This window comes from Prionailurus viverrinus, unplaced genomic scaffold, assembly GCF_022837055.1.
Source record: "Prionailurus viverrinus isolate Anna unplaced genomic scaffold, UM_Priviv_1.0 scaffold_48, whole genome shotgun sequence".
NCBI lineage: Eukaryota > Metazoa > Chordata > Mammalia > Carnivora > Felidae > Prionailurus > Prionailurus viverrinus.
The window spans coordinates 2,252,033-2,266,639 of NW_025927611.1; the positions used below are offsets into that span (position 1 = coordinate 2,252,033).

The 14,607-nt window shown below is 72.0% G+C and overlaps 2 protein-coding genes across 2 annotated transcripts; one reads left to right on the plus strand and one right to left on the minus strand.

Moving 5' to 3' along the window:
* Positions 1-456: 456 nt before the first annotated feature.
* AKAP17A (A-kinase anchoring protein 17A) lies at positions 457-14,221 on the minus strand. Its single transcript, XM_047847358.1, is given in 6 exon segments — positions 457-652; positions 654-1,499; positions 3,871-4,111; positions 7,898-8,046; positions 8,821-9,781; positions 14,060-14,221. Coding segments are annotated over 5 exon segments (2,160 nt in total). The 5' UTR covers positions 9,583-9,781; positions 14,060-14,221; the 3' UTR covers positions 457-490.
* LOC125159245 (basic proline-rich protein-like) lies at positions 10,067-14,226 on the plus strand. The gene is made up of 5 exons (XM_047847354.1): positions 10,067-10,127; positions 10,659-10,856; positions 10,994-11,621; positions 12,596-12,824; positions 13,519-14,226. The coding sequence occupies exons 1-5, from the start codon at positions 10,067-10,069 to the stop codon at positions 14,224-14,226; spliced, it is 1,824 nt and encodes a 607-aa protein (XP_047703310.1).
* Positions 14,227-14,607: the final 381 nt, after the last annotated feature.

Consider the following 14,607-nt stretch of genomic DNA (forward strand, 5'->3'; position numbering starts at 1 on the left):
GAAATTGCGAAGGAAAACCCGCGAAACCACCACCGGGGCAAGGCGCTCTCAAGTTCTCGGGGCCCTGATTTGGGGGACGGGGGGGGGGGTGTCCGGCCGTGCGTCCTCCGCAGTTTGTCCCCAGCGACGGGCCACGGGCCTCGCGTGCCGTCGCTGCCCGCGCGGTAGTCACGAGCGGGACAGAAATGGCGCGGTGGCTGCGCACTGGTCGCCACCGCCGCCGCCGCCGGCCGGCGCGCTCTCCCTGATTGCGAGGGACGTGGTGAAGTTAAAGCTATCAGATGAACAGTTTTGGGGGAAACCAAAGCTGGCGAGCGAGGCCCAGGCCGCCGCCGCCGCCGCCGCCGCCCGCAGGACACCGGAAGCGCGGGGTCCAGCCGCCCGGGAGGCCCCGGGGCCGTGCGCTCCGCGGCGGCTCCCCGGTCCCGGTCTTCGCGGGATGGGGGGGGGGGGGGGGGGGGGGGGGGAGAGGGGGGCGGGGCGGCCTGCATTACCTGTTCCAGGTGCTGCGGTGCCGGCCGGGCGACCCTGAGCGCGAGCGGTCGCGCTCCCCGCGGCGGTGGCGGCTGCGCTTGCGCCCCGAGCCGCCCCTGCGGTCCCGGCTGCGCTCCCGGCGGCTGGAGCGCTCTCGGCTGTGGGACCGGCGTGCGCGCGGCGCGCTCGGGGCTGGCGCTGCGCCGCGGGGGGCTGTCGTCCGGGTGCGCGTGCTTGCGGTGGCGCCGCCGCTCCTTCCGCGCGGTCCGCGCGTCGTCGCGGCTGCCCGCCCGCCGCGCCCGGCTGCGCTCCCGCTGGTGCCTGTCGTCGTCCCCGCGGCCGCCGCTGGCCCGGCCGCGGCCCCCGCTCGGCTCGCGGTTGCACTTGTCTTGCTCGGAGCGCGCGTCCTTCCGGGGCGCGCTCTGCTCACAGGCGGCGGCGGCGGCGGCGGCGGCGGCGGCGGCGGGCGCGGCCTTGGGCTGCTGGTTGTTGTCGGGGATGCAGGCGAGGACGCCGGGGCAGCGCTTGTCCGGGGAGCCGTCGTCTGCCGCGCCGCGCCGCGCGCCCACGCCTTCGCGGCAGGGCGCGCCCTCGGCCAGGCTGCCGTTGACGCCGCGGGGCGCGCCGTCGGCGTCCGCGCGCGGCGGCGGCGGCGGCGGCGGCGGCGGCGTCGTCTGCTTCGGGGCGCCGGGGGCCGGCGGGGCCCCCAGGGGGTGCAGGGCGGCGGCGGCGGCGGCGCCCGCGCAGCCGGCCGACACCGTGTGCAGGATGTCCAGCACGGGCTGCAGCAGGTCCGCGTGCGCCACCCCCAGCTCGTCGCGCGCCGGCGGCTCGTCCGGCTTCCTGCTCAGCAGGATGGTGAGCAGCCGCTCGCGCAGCTCCCTCTCCCGGCGCTGCAGCCCCAGCGCGCGCTCCTTCTCCTCTTCCACGCGCCGCAGCTCGGCCTCCTGCAGCCGCCGCCGCTCCTCCAGCCGCTGCAGCCGCAGCGCCTCCTCGCGGTGCTCCTGCTCCTGCAGCTTCACGGCCTGCGGCACAAAGGGGAAGGCGCGCGTGGGGGCCCCGCACCCGCCTGCTGGCGCCGAGGCCCGGGGTGGGTGGGGGTGGGGGGTGGGGGTGGACCGGGCGCGCGGTCCGGCCGCGGTGCACCCCCCCCCCCCCCCCCGCCCCCCACCCCCGGGCCGACAAGCACGCAGGCCCGGGGCGGACTGGCGGGCGGGGCGTGGCCCCGGCCCGCCGGGAGGCCGCCCGCGGTCGGTCACCCGCGACGGGGAGCGGAGATGACGGAGCGCACGTCCGCCGCCGCGGCCGCCTGGGCGAGCGTCTTCAATATTCACCATGAACCAAGAGCGGAGCTGGCCCGTCTCAGCGCGCCTGCCAGTCTCCTTCCCGGGGACTTATCCCAACTGTAATTAGACAACAGGTTACGGGGTCGCCCCGCGCCCGCCTCCGCGGGGACACGCAGCCTGGCCGAGCACAAGGAGGGCCCGGCGAGGTCGGCACGTGTCCCCCGCCCCCGCCTCTCGCGGGGGCTTCCGGCCCGGCCTCCGGGAGGAGCGGGAGGAGCGAGGCGGCGCGAAGGCGCTCGTCTTGTGCTGCACCGGCTGTCAGACCCGCGGCTGCGAGGAGGGACGTGGCCCAGCCCGGCTCTGCGGTCCGCCCTGAGCTCCCCGGGGACGCCGCGGCGCTGCTCTCCATCACCACGGTCAGGCCGCCTCGCCCCTGGCCTTTGGGGTCCCCCCGCCCACTGGCCTTTGGGGTCACAGCAGAGCGCCTCCTGTCCCAAGGGCCCTGGCCGCTGGCCCATGGGGTCAGGGCAACACCCCTTGTCCCAACGCCCTGGCCGCTGCCTGTGTGGTCACAGCAGAGCGCCCCCTGTCGTGTCTCCGTAGCCACTGCCTGTGGGGTCACAGCAAGGCCACTTGTCCTGTCGCCCTGGCCATTGCCTATGGGGTCACAGCAAGGTCCCTTGTCCCCTCGCCCTGGCCGCTGGCCTTTGGGGATCACAGCAGAGCCCCATCCTGTCGCCCCGGCCACTGGCCCGTGGGGTCACAGCATAGCCCCGTGTCCCAAGGGCCCTGGCCACTGGCCCGTGGGGTCACAACAGAGCCCCCTGTCCCGTCACCCTGGCCGCTGGCCTGTGTGGTCACAGCAGAGTGCCCGGTCGCGTCTCCGTAGCCACTGCCTGTGGGGTCACAGCAAGGCCCCTTGTCCCGACGCCCTGGCCGCTGGCCCGTGGGGTCACAGCAAGGCCACTTGTCCCGTCGCCCTGGCCATTGCCTATGGGGTCACAGCAAGGTCCCTTGTTCCCTCGCCCTGGCCGCTGGCCTTTGGGGATCACAGCAGAGCCCCATCCTGTCGCCCCGGCCACTGGCCCGTGGGGTCACAGCAGAGCTCCCTGTCCCCAAGGTCCCGGCTGCTGGCCCATGGGGTCACAGCAGAGCCGCCTGTCCCATCGACCTGGCCGCTGGCCCGTGGGGTCACAGCAAGGCCCCCTGTCCCCAAGGTCCCGGCTGCTGGCCCATGGGGTCACAGCAGAACCGCCTGTCCCATCGACCTGGCCACTGGCCCATGGGGTCACAGCAAGGCCCCCTGTCCCCAAGGTCCCGGCTGCTGGCCCATGGGGTCACAGCAGAGCCCCCTGTCCCGTCACCCTGGCCACTGGCCTGTGGGGTCACAGCAGAGCCCCCTGTCCCCAAGGTCCCGGCTGCTGGCCCGTGGGGTCACAGCAGAGGCCCCTGTCCTGTTGCCCTGGACGTTGCCTGTGGGATCACAGCAGAGACCCCTGTCTTGTCGTCCCAGCCGCCGGCCTGTGGGGTCACAGCAGAGCCCCATCCTGTTGCCCCGGCCACTGGCCCGTGGGGTCACAACAGAGCCCCCGGTCCCCAAGGTCCCGGCTGCTAGCCCGTGGGGTCACAGCAGAGCCACCTGTCCCATCGACCTGGCCGCTGGCTCGTGGGGTCACAGCAGAGCCGCCTGTCCCATCGACCTGGCCGCCGGCCAGGTGGGGTCACAGCAAGGACCCTTGTCCCGTGGCCGCAGCTGCTGGCCCCTGGGGTCACAGCAGAGCCGCCTGTCCCGAGGGGCCCCAGGAAAGACTACGTGCAGCAGGACGGGAGCCACGGGGGGGCCGGGAGACCCTCCTCGAGCTCGGTGGCGCTCTCCCTCTGGGGGACACGGCGAGCCTGCGCCCCAGTGCCCAGGCGGTGTGAGCGCGGTTGCGCCCGAAGCGCTCCGCGCCCCGTGAGCCTGGAGGGCGCGTTCTGGCGCCTGCGACGAGCCCGGGGGCCAGCAAGTAGCAGCCGCTGCGGCGCGGGGCCCCCCCCCCCCCCCCCCCCCCCCCGCCCCAGGCTGCAGGACCAGGAGGCGCGCGCGCCCGCCCCCGCACGCCCCGCCTACCTTGGCCCTGCTCAGCAGCTCGGCCACCAGGCGGATGGACTGCAGGTTGCGCTGCGCCAGCAGCAGCTTGCGCTCCTCCAGCCGGATCTTCTCGTGCAGCTTCCGCTGCTCCTCCGCCTGCTGCTTCTCCAGCTTCTTCTGCTGGCGGCGCAGCTCGCGGTCCCGCTGCTTCTGCTCCCGGCGCCGCACCTTCTCCTCCCGCTTCCGCTCCCGCTCCAGCTCCTCCAGCTCCTTCTGCTTCCTGCACCACAAGCGCGCGGCGTCGCTCAGCACGACGGGCCCCGGCTCTGCCCGCGGCGGCGCCGGCGGGGACGGGGCGGGGGGCGTGCGCGACACCCGCTGTTCCAACGCGCGGGCCGCGGCGGGCCCCCAGGATCCGCGCAGGAGGCCCCCAGAGCCTCCGGAGGGAAGGTCTCGCTGGGGAACCGGACGCCGTGGAGGACGCGGCCGATGGGCGGGGCCTCGCGACACGGAAGCTGCTTCTCAACGACACACAGCAGCTGGGGGAGAGGCCGGCGCGCCGAGGACCCCCCTGCCGCAGCGGCAGGCTGGGCCACCCCCCCCCCCCCCCCCCGGGACCGCTGGCACGCGGCAGTGCTCACACACACAAACGGGCACATACCGCAGGGACAACGGCCGCCCACGCCACGGGCGAACAGAGGGCAGACGCGAGCCTCACGTGCGCCCGCGTGCTGCCCGGAGGGCCCGCCGCGCGCACCACCAGCCCCACACCGTGCTGCCCGGAGGGCCCACTGCGCGCACAGCCCCGTGCTGGTGAGTGGCACCCGCCGCGCGCGACACCCGCGTCCTGGCCCAGAGGACACCGCAGCGCACAGACAACATGCTCGCTCACTGCACACCGCCTTCCTTCCACCCAGCAACAACTGCTCAGCGCACGACTGATACTCAAAGGTGCTGGCAGGGTGCACAAAGCCCCATCACTGGGGCTCCAGAGAGGCTGTGGGAGTCCCTACACCGAACGGAGGACCCGTGAGCAAAGCCACACGGAAGGTTCTGGAAGCACCAAGCTACGGGAAAGACCACACACAACAGACGATGCACCTACGAACCCATTTGCTCCAGAGTCTGGAAAAGGCAAAGTCGCTATGACAAAAAACCCAGCACGGGGAATACCAGGCTGTGACCCCTAGGATCCGGTGAGTCCTGGGCTGTGACCCTCCCCCCCCCCCCCCCGAATGTGGTGAGCCCTGGGCTGTGACCCGCGGGGATCCGGTGAGCCCCGGGCTGTGACCCGCGGGGATCGGGTGAACCCTGGGCTGTGACCCGCGGGGATCCGGTGAGCCCCGGGCTGTGACCCGCGGGGATCGGGTGAACCCAGGGCTGTGACCCGCGGGGATCCGGTGAGCCCCGGGCTGTGACCCGCGGGGATCGGGTGAACCCTGGGCTGTGACCCCCCCCTGGGGATCCGGTGAGCCCTGGGCTGTGACCCCCAGGATCAGGGGGTCCCTGAGGGAGCGGACCTGCTGATGGAGTTTAAGAAACTCCTGTGACGTCACCAGAGAAAAAGCACTTGGAGACGACTGCTTCCCTTTCCAGCAAGCCCACGGGCCGCCCAGCAGCTTAGGTCGTCTGTGCTCGGCCAGGGGCAGGGAGGGGTCCCCACGAAGAGACCCCAAACGTAAGCAGGAGACCGAGGGCCAGGTCGGAAAGAGCCCCGGGTGAACCACCCTCACGTGCACCTTGATGGTAGGTGAGTCCAACCCCAAGGAACGCGGTAGAAAAGTCCCAGCTGCCCTGGGCAGGACGAGACGCAGAGCGTGAGGCCGCCAGGAGCCCAGGTGGGACACGCCCAGGCCGCAGAAGGACAAGGCCAGTCCTGGGCACTCCAGACGTGCAGACGTGCAACCCTGCGAACAGGGCCCGGGGATCAGGACGCACGTAGGTCCCCAACCCCCTCACGACCGAGAAAGAAGCTGGGGCCTCACACTGGGAGGTGGGAACAGACCCAGGGCCAGGGCTCCCACAGAGGGACGTGTACCAGGGCTCCCTAGCACCCGTGTCCAGGCCCCACAGGTCGGGGCCCAGCTCAGCATCCGTCCAGGCCCCATAGGTCAGGATCCACAACACCGGCCGTCCAGGCCCCACAGGTCAGGATCCACAACACTGGCCGTCCAGGCCCCACAGGTCAGGATGCACAACACTGGCCGTCCAGGCCCCACAGGTCGGGGCCCAGCTCACCATCCGTCCAGGCCCCGGAGATCAGGATCCACAACACTGGCCGTCCAGGCCCCACAGGTCAGACCCCAGCTCACCATCCGTCCAGGCCCCACAGGTCAGGATGCACAACACCATCCGTCCAGGCCCCAGAGATCAGAATCCACAACACGGGCCATCCAGGCCCCACAGGTCAGGGCCCAGCTCAGCATCCGTCCAGGCCCCGGACATCAGGATCCACAACACCGGCTGTCCAGGCCCCACAGGTCAGAACCCACCACACGGCCTGTCTTAGCCCCCCTCCCCCCACAAACGCTGCACCAAACCACGTGTCTGGCCCCACCAGGTCCGAGGCCCCGTGCTCCCCACCTCCCAAGACAGGACGCAGCATCCAAGCTCCAGTCCTGCGTGAAAGCCGTCCTGCGTGAAAGCCAACCACCCACGTGCACGCGCACCCGGGACCGAGAACAGCGGCCGGGCTCCCCAGGGGGCAGCCTGCACACGCAGGCCGGGGAAGCACACTCTGTGGGAACGGCGCGGCCCCCTCCCCAGCTAGCACCTGGCGTCGGAGCATCAGCGACCACAGAGGAGGCACCGCCCACTGCCCGGGATCCCTCGGTCCTCCCCGAGCCTCTGGCCCAGCACACGGAGCAGCTCGTGCTGAGGGCCACGTGGCCACTTCCTCCCACGGACGTGGTCCAAGACCCGGCCTCTTGGAACTTCCCAGTACTTCCTGGGACGCGACAGGCGAGCGTGTGCGAGGGCAGGTGTGCAAAGGAGGCACGCTGGCCAGGGTTAGGGCAGGTGAGGGGAGCGCCTGTGCCCCAAGAGTGTAGGTGAGGCCAGGCGGGGGCGCGACGGGAGGCACACGAGGGGGCAGGTGAGGGCACGCTGAGGGGACGCGCGGGCACAAAGGCAGGCGCGTGCGAGTGGCGGCCCGGGGAGCGAGCGGTGGCAGGCTCGCGCGTAGCGACAGGGCCCGAGCGCACACGGCCCCGCTGCTCGGCACGCCGCCCGCCGTGCGCCTCACGAAGCCTCCCGCCTCTGCCGCCCCAGAGCCGCTGCCTGGGGAGCCGGTTTCTCGCGGAGCCCCCCCGCCGCCCGCATCCCGCATCCCGCATCCCGCATCCCGCAGGTGGGGCCCTGCAGCACCGCCAGGCGGCCCCAGACCCCAGCCCCGCCCGCCGCGTCTCCCGGCGCCCGTCAGGTCGTCCCCGGGGCCAGCAGGCCGACTGTCCTCGGGGCGGGGCGCGGAGCTGGGCCAGGACTCGTGCGCCCCGGTCGGGACTTGCGTCCGCTGCCGAAAGTAGGTCCGGACACGCCTTCCTCCGCGTCAGGATCCGCGTCAGGATCCTGTGGTCAGAACACAGCCCGCACGCGCCGCAGGGAGACACCGAGCGCCTGCGACGCAGAGACGATCACCGCTGGCAACGCGCGAACCCACCAGGCCCGACACATCCAAGCTGCACACTCGCCCAACGCGGAAATCGCGCCTGCGAAACCCCAAGAGCTGGCAAGCAGGCCAAAGGTACAGCGCGACTGGTGGCCTAGAGGAGTTTCTTCCTGTTTCCCCAAAACGTCAGTGATCCCGGTCGTTAGGGTTCGGCTTTTAGCCCACAAAACGCGGACAGTGGGCGGAGGCGGGGATCCTGACCGGACTTGGCCAGAATGCCGCGCACGGGACCGCGAGCACAGCGGCTGTGCGCGGAGGACGTGCGCACACGCCCAGCTGCACACAGACTCCCGCACACGTGCACACGCGCGGCCACGCGCGCGTGAACGGCCAGCACCCGGAAGCGCGCTGCTCGGCGGACGCGGGCGGGCGGGCCCCGCCGGCCGGGCGCGCACGTACCTTTCTTCCGCCCTCTGCCTCTCCTCGGCCTCCTTCTCCCTGCGCTTCTGCTCCTCCCTCTGCTGCTCCAGCTCCTGCAGCTTTTGCCTCTCGAGCTGCCGTTTCTTAATGGAGGCGTCGCTCAGGTGCTTGGTGGAGTCGAAGGAAACCTGCGGGCGGGGGGGGGGGCGGCACACAGCAGGGTTCGCCGGGAGCGGGAGCGGGCCGGGCCGGACCGGACGGCGGCCGGCTCGGCCGCGCCGCACGCAGCACGCTCGCTCCGCGGAGCCCTGCCGGGGAGCGAGCGCAGGTCTCGGCCGCCGTGTGGGGCCGGGCGCCCGCGGAGGCCCCCGACGGCACACGCTCCCTTCGTGGCCGGGGACTGAGCTTCCCGGCGAAGCCGCAACCTGACCCGCACGTGACATCTGACCCGGACGCGACCCGGCCTCAGCGATTACGTGAAAACACAAAGTCCCCCTGTGACGACGGCGGGATCCCACCGCGCGCTCTGACCGAGGCCGCCACGGCGCGTCTGCCTCCGCTAACGAGGACGGCCGGCGCTCACAGGGGCACGCGGCCCCCGGGTCGTCCAGGAGGCCCACCCCAGTGCGAGTTGGCGGCGGTACAGGGGACCCTCGGCCCCGGGTGACGGGGACGCTGGGGGAGGCCCGCGGCCCCGCTGGGGCGCGGTTTCGGGGTGCTTCGGCGGCGAGGGTCTCCGCCTGTCACCCCGTCCCCCCCACGGAAATGCTCTCACATCCGCGTCCGGACGCGGGTGTGTCCAAGGCCGAGTGCGTGTGGCCGCCGGTTTCAACGCACCTGCGCTAGCCCGGGCCTGCGGCCGCCCCGGCCAGAGAGCCACCTGCGTGCATGCGTGCGCGCGCACGGCCACGAGACAGGCCCCGGGGGGCCCGCACGCGGGGCGGGGCGGGGCGGGCGCTCACCTTGATGTTGCAGGCCACCGCCTTGCCGTCCTCGCCCTTGTACATGAGCTTCATGCCGCGCAGGGCGCTCATGGCCTGGATGAAGCCCACGTACTCGCGGTACTGCACGTAGGCCTCGAAGTTCAGGTGGCCCCCGAAGCTGAAGGTGTGGAAGTTGCGGCCGGTCATCTCCTCGCGGTAGGGGTCCAGCATGGGGATGTCCACGTTGCGGATCGCCCCGAACTTCTCGAACACCTTCACCAGCACCTCCTCGCTGGGCTTCTCGGACCCCGAGTCCTTGAGCGCGAACCACTTGCAGGGCAGGCCCTCCAGGTGGATGGTGTCGGGCCGCTCGCCCGGCAGCGTCTCGTTCATGTCCTTGGCGTCGCGGAAGAAGGAGTCCCAGTCGTGGCGCGTGGGGAAGTCGATCCTGAACTCGGCGGCGCGCACCTTGAGGATGTCGGAGAAGCCGCTGAGCTTGATGGTCTTGCCGTCCAGGCAGGCCAGGAAGGCCTTGACCAGGCTGCGGTTCTCCACCTCGCCCTCGAAGCGGATGAAGTCCATGGTGCTCTTGGAGATGCGCAGCGTGGAGAACTGGTGGTGCTGCACCATGGCCTTGAGCCTCTCCATCACCTCCCAGTTGGAGATGGACTTGCCCGGCTGCTTCAGCTGCGGCAGCGCCACGCTGATGGTCATCTTGGTGATGGGCTTCAGGTACAGGCCGTACGGGGGGCACAGCTCCACCGCCTCAGACGTGTCGTGGACTATGGTGGCCGCGGCCATAGCCGGGCGCTGGGGCCTGAAACACACACGCAGCGGCGGTCAGGGCCGGGGCCGGGGCCGGGGTTGGGGTCGGGGCCGGGGCGAGGGTCTGCGCGGAGAGCGTCAGCGTCCGCGGGCCGCCAGGGGACGAGCGAGTCTGCGTCTCCGCCGGCCTGTAGCTCATCAAAAGCCGCGGCCGCCTGAGACGAGGTTCTGTGTCCTTGAATCGAAGGGAACAGAAAACTGGGGTGAGAATCCTTCGGAAGAGCCTAGGGGCCAAGCGGCGGCGGTGGGCGCCCAGCCAGCCGCAGCCGGCCTGCACCAGCAGGTCTCCCAGGGCCGCAGGGCGTCGAGTGGGCGGGGACAGCTGCCACCCCCGCCGCAGCGGGCGCGCGCACGCACGCACGGCCCGGAACCGACGCTCGCGCGCCCCTGCGGCTGCAGGCAGGACAGGACAGCCAGGGCCGGGCGGGGCAGGGCTCCCGGCTCCCTTCCCGCAGCGTGGATGGAGGAGGGGGCCCCGCAGGCACAGGAAGGAAGTTTCTGGCCGAGACAAGATCGGAAACGTCAGCTTCAGTGACTCTGGGACCGGCGATGTGTCCTGCTTGCCCGGGGCCGAGCGAGAAGCGCTGGGCCCTTCCCGAGCCAGCGGCTCCCGGGGCGCACCTGTCCTCCCCCGCCTTCTCCGGGCAACACTTCCCCACTGGGCTGACCGGGGTGGGGGGGGGGGGGGGGGGTTCTTCCCCCACCGGAAAGCCAGGCTCCGCCACAGGAACCCAAACAATACAGGTGACTGCTCCCGCCCCCACCCACGCCCCCACCCACGGGCGGCTCGCTCCCTCCGAGGCTTGGGGCCAGGCCCTGAGGCACGGCCTGGGGAGCGGCCCCCACACGGGGCGGGTGCTGGGACAAGGCACAGTCCAGGGCACGGGTGACAGGCTCTGGCCTTGGCTGCGACCCAACACCTGCCCCAGGACACCAAGGGCCACGCAGGGCAGCACCCCCGCCCCGGTCGCCTGCTCCCCACCTCCCCTGGGGCCCCGCGTCAACCCCCCCCAACAACCCCACCCCCTGTGACGTCACCCCCCCACCCCCAGCTGCCCGACCCCAAGCTCTGGCGTCCACCGAACCGCCCGCCGTCCATTACCCTGGGGACCCCGGCCCCGCAGCGCCCCCGGACAAGCCCATCCCCCCACCCCTGGGCCATGGCCTCCAGGGCACTGGCTGCCCCAGGACCCTTGGCCTCTCCACTGCCCTCAGTCTCTCCAGCACTGCCCAGTCCTTCACCTTCACAGGCCCCTGTCCCCTGTGCCCCCAAATTATCTCTGCTGCCCCCAGCCCCAGCCCCCACAGCCCAGAGACCCCCACCCACTGGAGCTCCCCGCCCCCATCCCTTGCACACTCTGTCCCCCTCCCCTGCCACTGGCCCCAGAGACCCACACACCCAGACCACCGGTGCCCGGGACCCTGACGACCTGGGTCCCCAGCAGACCTCAGCCCCCTCAGACCCCGGCTCCAGGAGCCCCTGAGACCCGGAGTCCCCAGCTTCACAGACGCCAGCATCACCCCGCCTCCAGCCCCCTCCCCGAGACCCAGGGCTTCCCAGACTTCAGCCCCCACACCACCCGGGGCCTCTACCCCAGGGCATCCCTCGCCCTCTCTCAAACCCTGGACTCCACAGCCTTCATCCCCGTCCCCAGTTCCCGGGGACCCCCCGCTGACCCCGGACCCCCGGCCCTCGCAGACCTCAATCCACCCAGAGGCTGCGACCCTCAGAGACCCCGAACCCCTACAGTCCCAGAGCCCCTAAGCCCTTGCAGACCCCGGAGCCCCCGTCCCCCAGAACCCTGGCCCTACCAGACCCTGTCCCCCCGGACACACCGACCCTCGCAGACCCCAGACCCCCATCCTCTCAGAGCCCCCAGCCCTCCCAACCCCTTCTCCCCGGAGATCCCGACCCTCGCAGACCCCGGACCCCAGAGACCCCATCCCCCAGAGCCCCCAGCCCTCACAGACCCGGGGCCCCCAGCCCTCACAGACCCTGGACTCCCCAAGCCCCCGTCCCCCCAAAGCACCCGCCCTCACAGACCTCAATCCACCCAGAGGCTGAGACCCCCAGAGTCCCTGAGCCCCTGAAGTCCCCAGCCCTCACAGACGCAGACCCCCAAAGACCCCGTCCCCCCAGAGCCCCTAGCCCTTGCAGACCCCAGAGACCTCAACCCTCACAGACCCCAGACGCCCCATCCCCCCAGAGCCCCCGTCCCCCTAGAGCCCCCGGCCCTCACAGACCCCGTCCCCCCAGAGAACCGGACCCTCGCAGACCCCGGACCCCCATCCCCTCAGAGCCCCCAGCCCTCAGAGACCCCTTCCCCCCGGGACCCCCGACCCTCGCAGACCCCGGACCTCAGAGACCCCGTCCCCACAGAGCCCCTGGCCCTGGCAGACCCCAGAGCACCCGTCCCCCCAGCCCTCGCAGACCCGGTCCCCCCAACCCTCGTGAACCCCGGACCCCAAAGACCCCGTGACCCTGACCTCGCAGACCCCGGAGCCCCCGTCCCCTCAGAGCCCCCAGCTGTCACAGACCCATAACCCCCGGGGTCCCCGACCCTCGCAGACCCTGGACCCCCCAAGCCCCCATCCCCCCAAAGCACCCGGCCCTCACAGACCTCAATCCACCCAGATTGAGACCCTCAGAGACCCCAGACCCCAGAGTCCCCGAGCCCCTAAAGTCCCCAGCCCTCACAGACCCGGACCCCCAAAGACTCCGTCCCCCCAAAGCCCCCAGCCCTTACAGACCCCGGGGCCCCCGGCCCTCACAGAGCCTGGACCCCCCAAGCCCCCGTCCCCCCAAAGCACCCGCCCTCACAGACCTCAATCCACCCAGAGGCTGAGACCCCCAGAGTCCCTGAGCCCCTGAAGTCCCCAGCCCTCACAGACGCAGACCCCCAAAGACCCCGTCCCCCCAGAGCCCCTAGCCCTTGCAGACCCCAGAGACCTCAACCCTCACAGACCCCAGACCCCCCCATCCCCCCAGAGCCCCCGTCCCCCTAGAGCCCCCGGCCCTCACAGACCCCGTCCCCCCAGAGAACCGGACCCTCGCAGACCCCGGACCCCCATCCCCTCAGAGCCCCCAGCCCTCAGAGACCCCTTCCCCCCGGGACCCCCGACCCTCGCAGACCCCGGACCTCAGAGACCCCGTCCCCACAGAGCCCCTGGCCCTGGCAGACCCCAGAGCACCCATCCCCCCAGCCCTCGCAGACCCGGTCCCCCCAAACCTCGTGAACCCCGGACCCCAAAGACCCCGTGACCCTGCCCCTCGCAGACCCCGGGCCCCTGTCCCCACAGAGCCCCCAGCCCTTACAGAACCCGGCCCCCCTGGCCCCCCAAAGCACCCGGCCCTCGCAGACCCCGGAGCTCCCGGCCCTTACAGACCCGTCCCACAGGGTCCCCGAAACTCACAGACCCTGGACACCCCAAGCCCCCGTCCCCCCAAAGCCCCCGGGCCTCACAGATCTCAATCCACCCAGACTGAGACCCTCAGAGACCCCGGACCACCAGAGTCCCCGAGCCCCTAAAGTCCCCAGCCCTCACAGACAGGGACCCCAAAAGACCCCATCCCCCCAGAGCCCCTGGCCCTCGGAGACCCCGGACCCCCCGTCCCCCCAAAGCACCCGGCCCTCACAGACCTCAATCCACCCAGACGGAGACCCTCAAGACCCCGGATCACCAGAGTCCCCAAGCCCCTAAAGTCCACAACCCTCACAGACCCGGACCCCCAAAACCTCCGTCCCCCCAAAGTCGCTGGCCCTCGCAGACCCCGGAGCACCCGTCCCCCTAAAGCCCCCCCGCCCTCACAGACCCCGGCCCCCCGGGGCCCCCGACCCTCACAGACCCTGGACCCCCCCAAGCCCCCTTCCCCCCTAAGCACTCAGCCCTCACAGACCTCAATCCACCCAGAGGCTGAGACCCTCAGAGACCCCAGACCCCAGAGTCCCTGAGCCCCTAAAGTCCCCAGCCCTCACAGACAGGGACCCCAAAAGACCCCGTCCCCCCAGAGCCCCTGGCCCTCGGAGACCCCGGACCCCCCGTCCCCCCAAAGCACCCGACCCTCACAGACCCCGGAACCCCGGGACCCCAACCCTCACAGACCCCGTCCCCCCAGAGCCCCCGGCTCTCGCAGACCCTGGACCCCCGGCCCTCACAGACCCCGTCCCCCCAGAGCCCCCGGCCCTCGCAGACCCTGGACCCCCGGAGCCCCCAGCCCTCACAGACCCCAGAGACCCCGGCCCTCTCAGACCCCGGACCCCCGGAGTCCCGTCCCCCCAGAGCTCCCGGCTCCTACAGATCCCGTCCCCCCGGAGCCCCCGGCCCTCGCAGACCCCGGACCCCTGGAGCCCCCGGCCCTCACAGACCCCGGACCCCCGGACCCCGAAGACCACGGCCCGCCGGACCCCCCGGCCCGGCTCGCGGAAGAGGGTGGTCGCAGGTCGTCGCTTACCGGCGCGGGGCTCCGCTTGCGCCCCCGGCCGCCGCCGCCCAGGCCCGAGCTCACCGCCGTCCCCCGACGACCCCGGCAGCCGCGGCCTCTCTGCCCGGCGCCGCCACCGTCCGCCGGAGGCGCCCCAGACGCCACCCGCCGTCGCCGCCGCCCGCCCGCCCCTGTGACGCATTTCCGCTTCCGGCGCTCGTGCCCGCGGAAGCGGCCGCGCGGCAGCTCCCCGTTACGCCGGCCGGCCCTGGCCCCGCCCCTCGGGGCGGGACTTCCGGGAGGCCCCGGGTGAGGGCGGGCCGGCCCTGGCTTGGCACTGCGCGTGCGCGGCTGAACCAGTACGCTCCGCCCCCCCCCCCCCCCCCCCCCCCCAGCCTCCACCTGTCCCCGAGTCCAGCAGGAGGCCTCACCTGGGGCGGCGCAGCTCCGTCCTCTGCCTGGAGCCGAACACGGGAGGGGCCCGTGCTTCTGTCTGAATTTCCAGTATAATCGTCCATCGTACGGAACACAGCAGTAAGATCGGCCTCTAAGTCTCCTATTTACTCTTCAGTTATTTT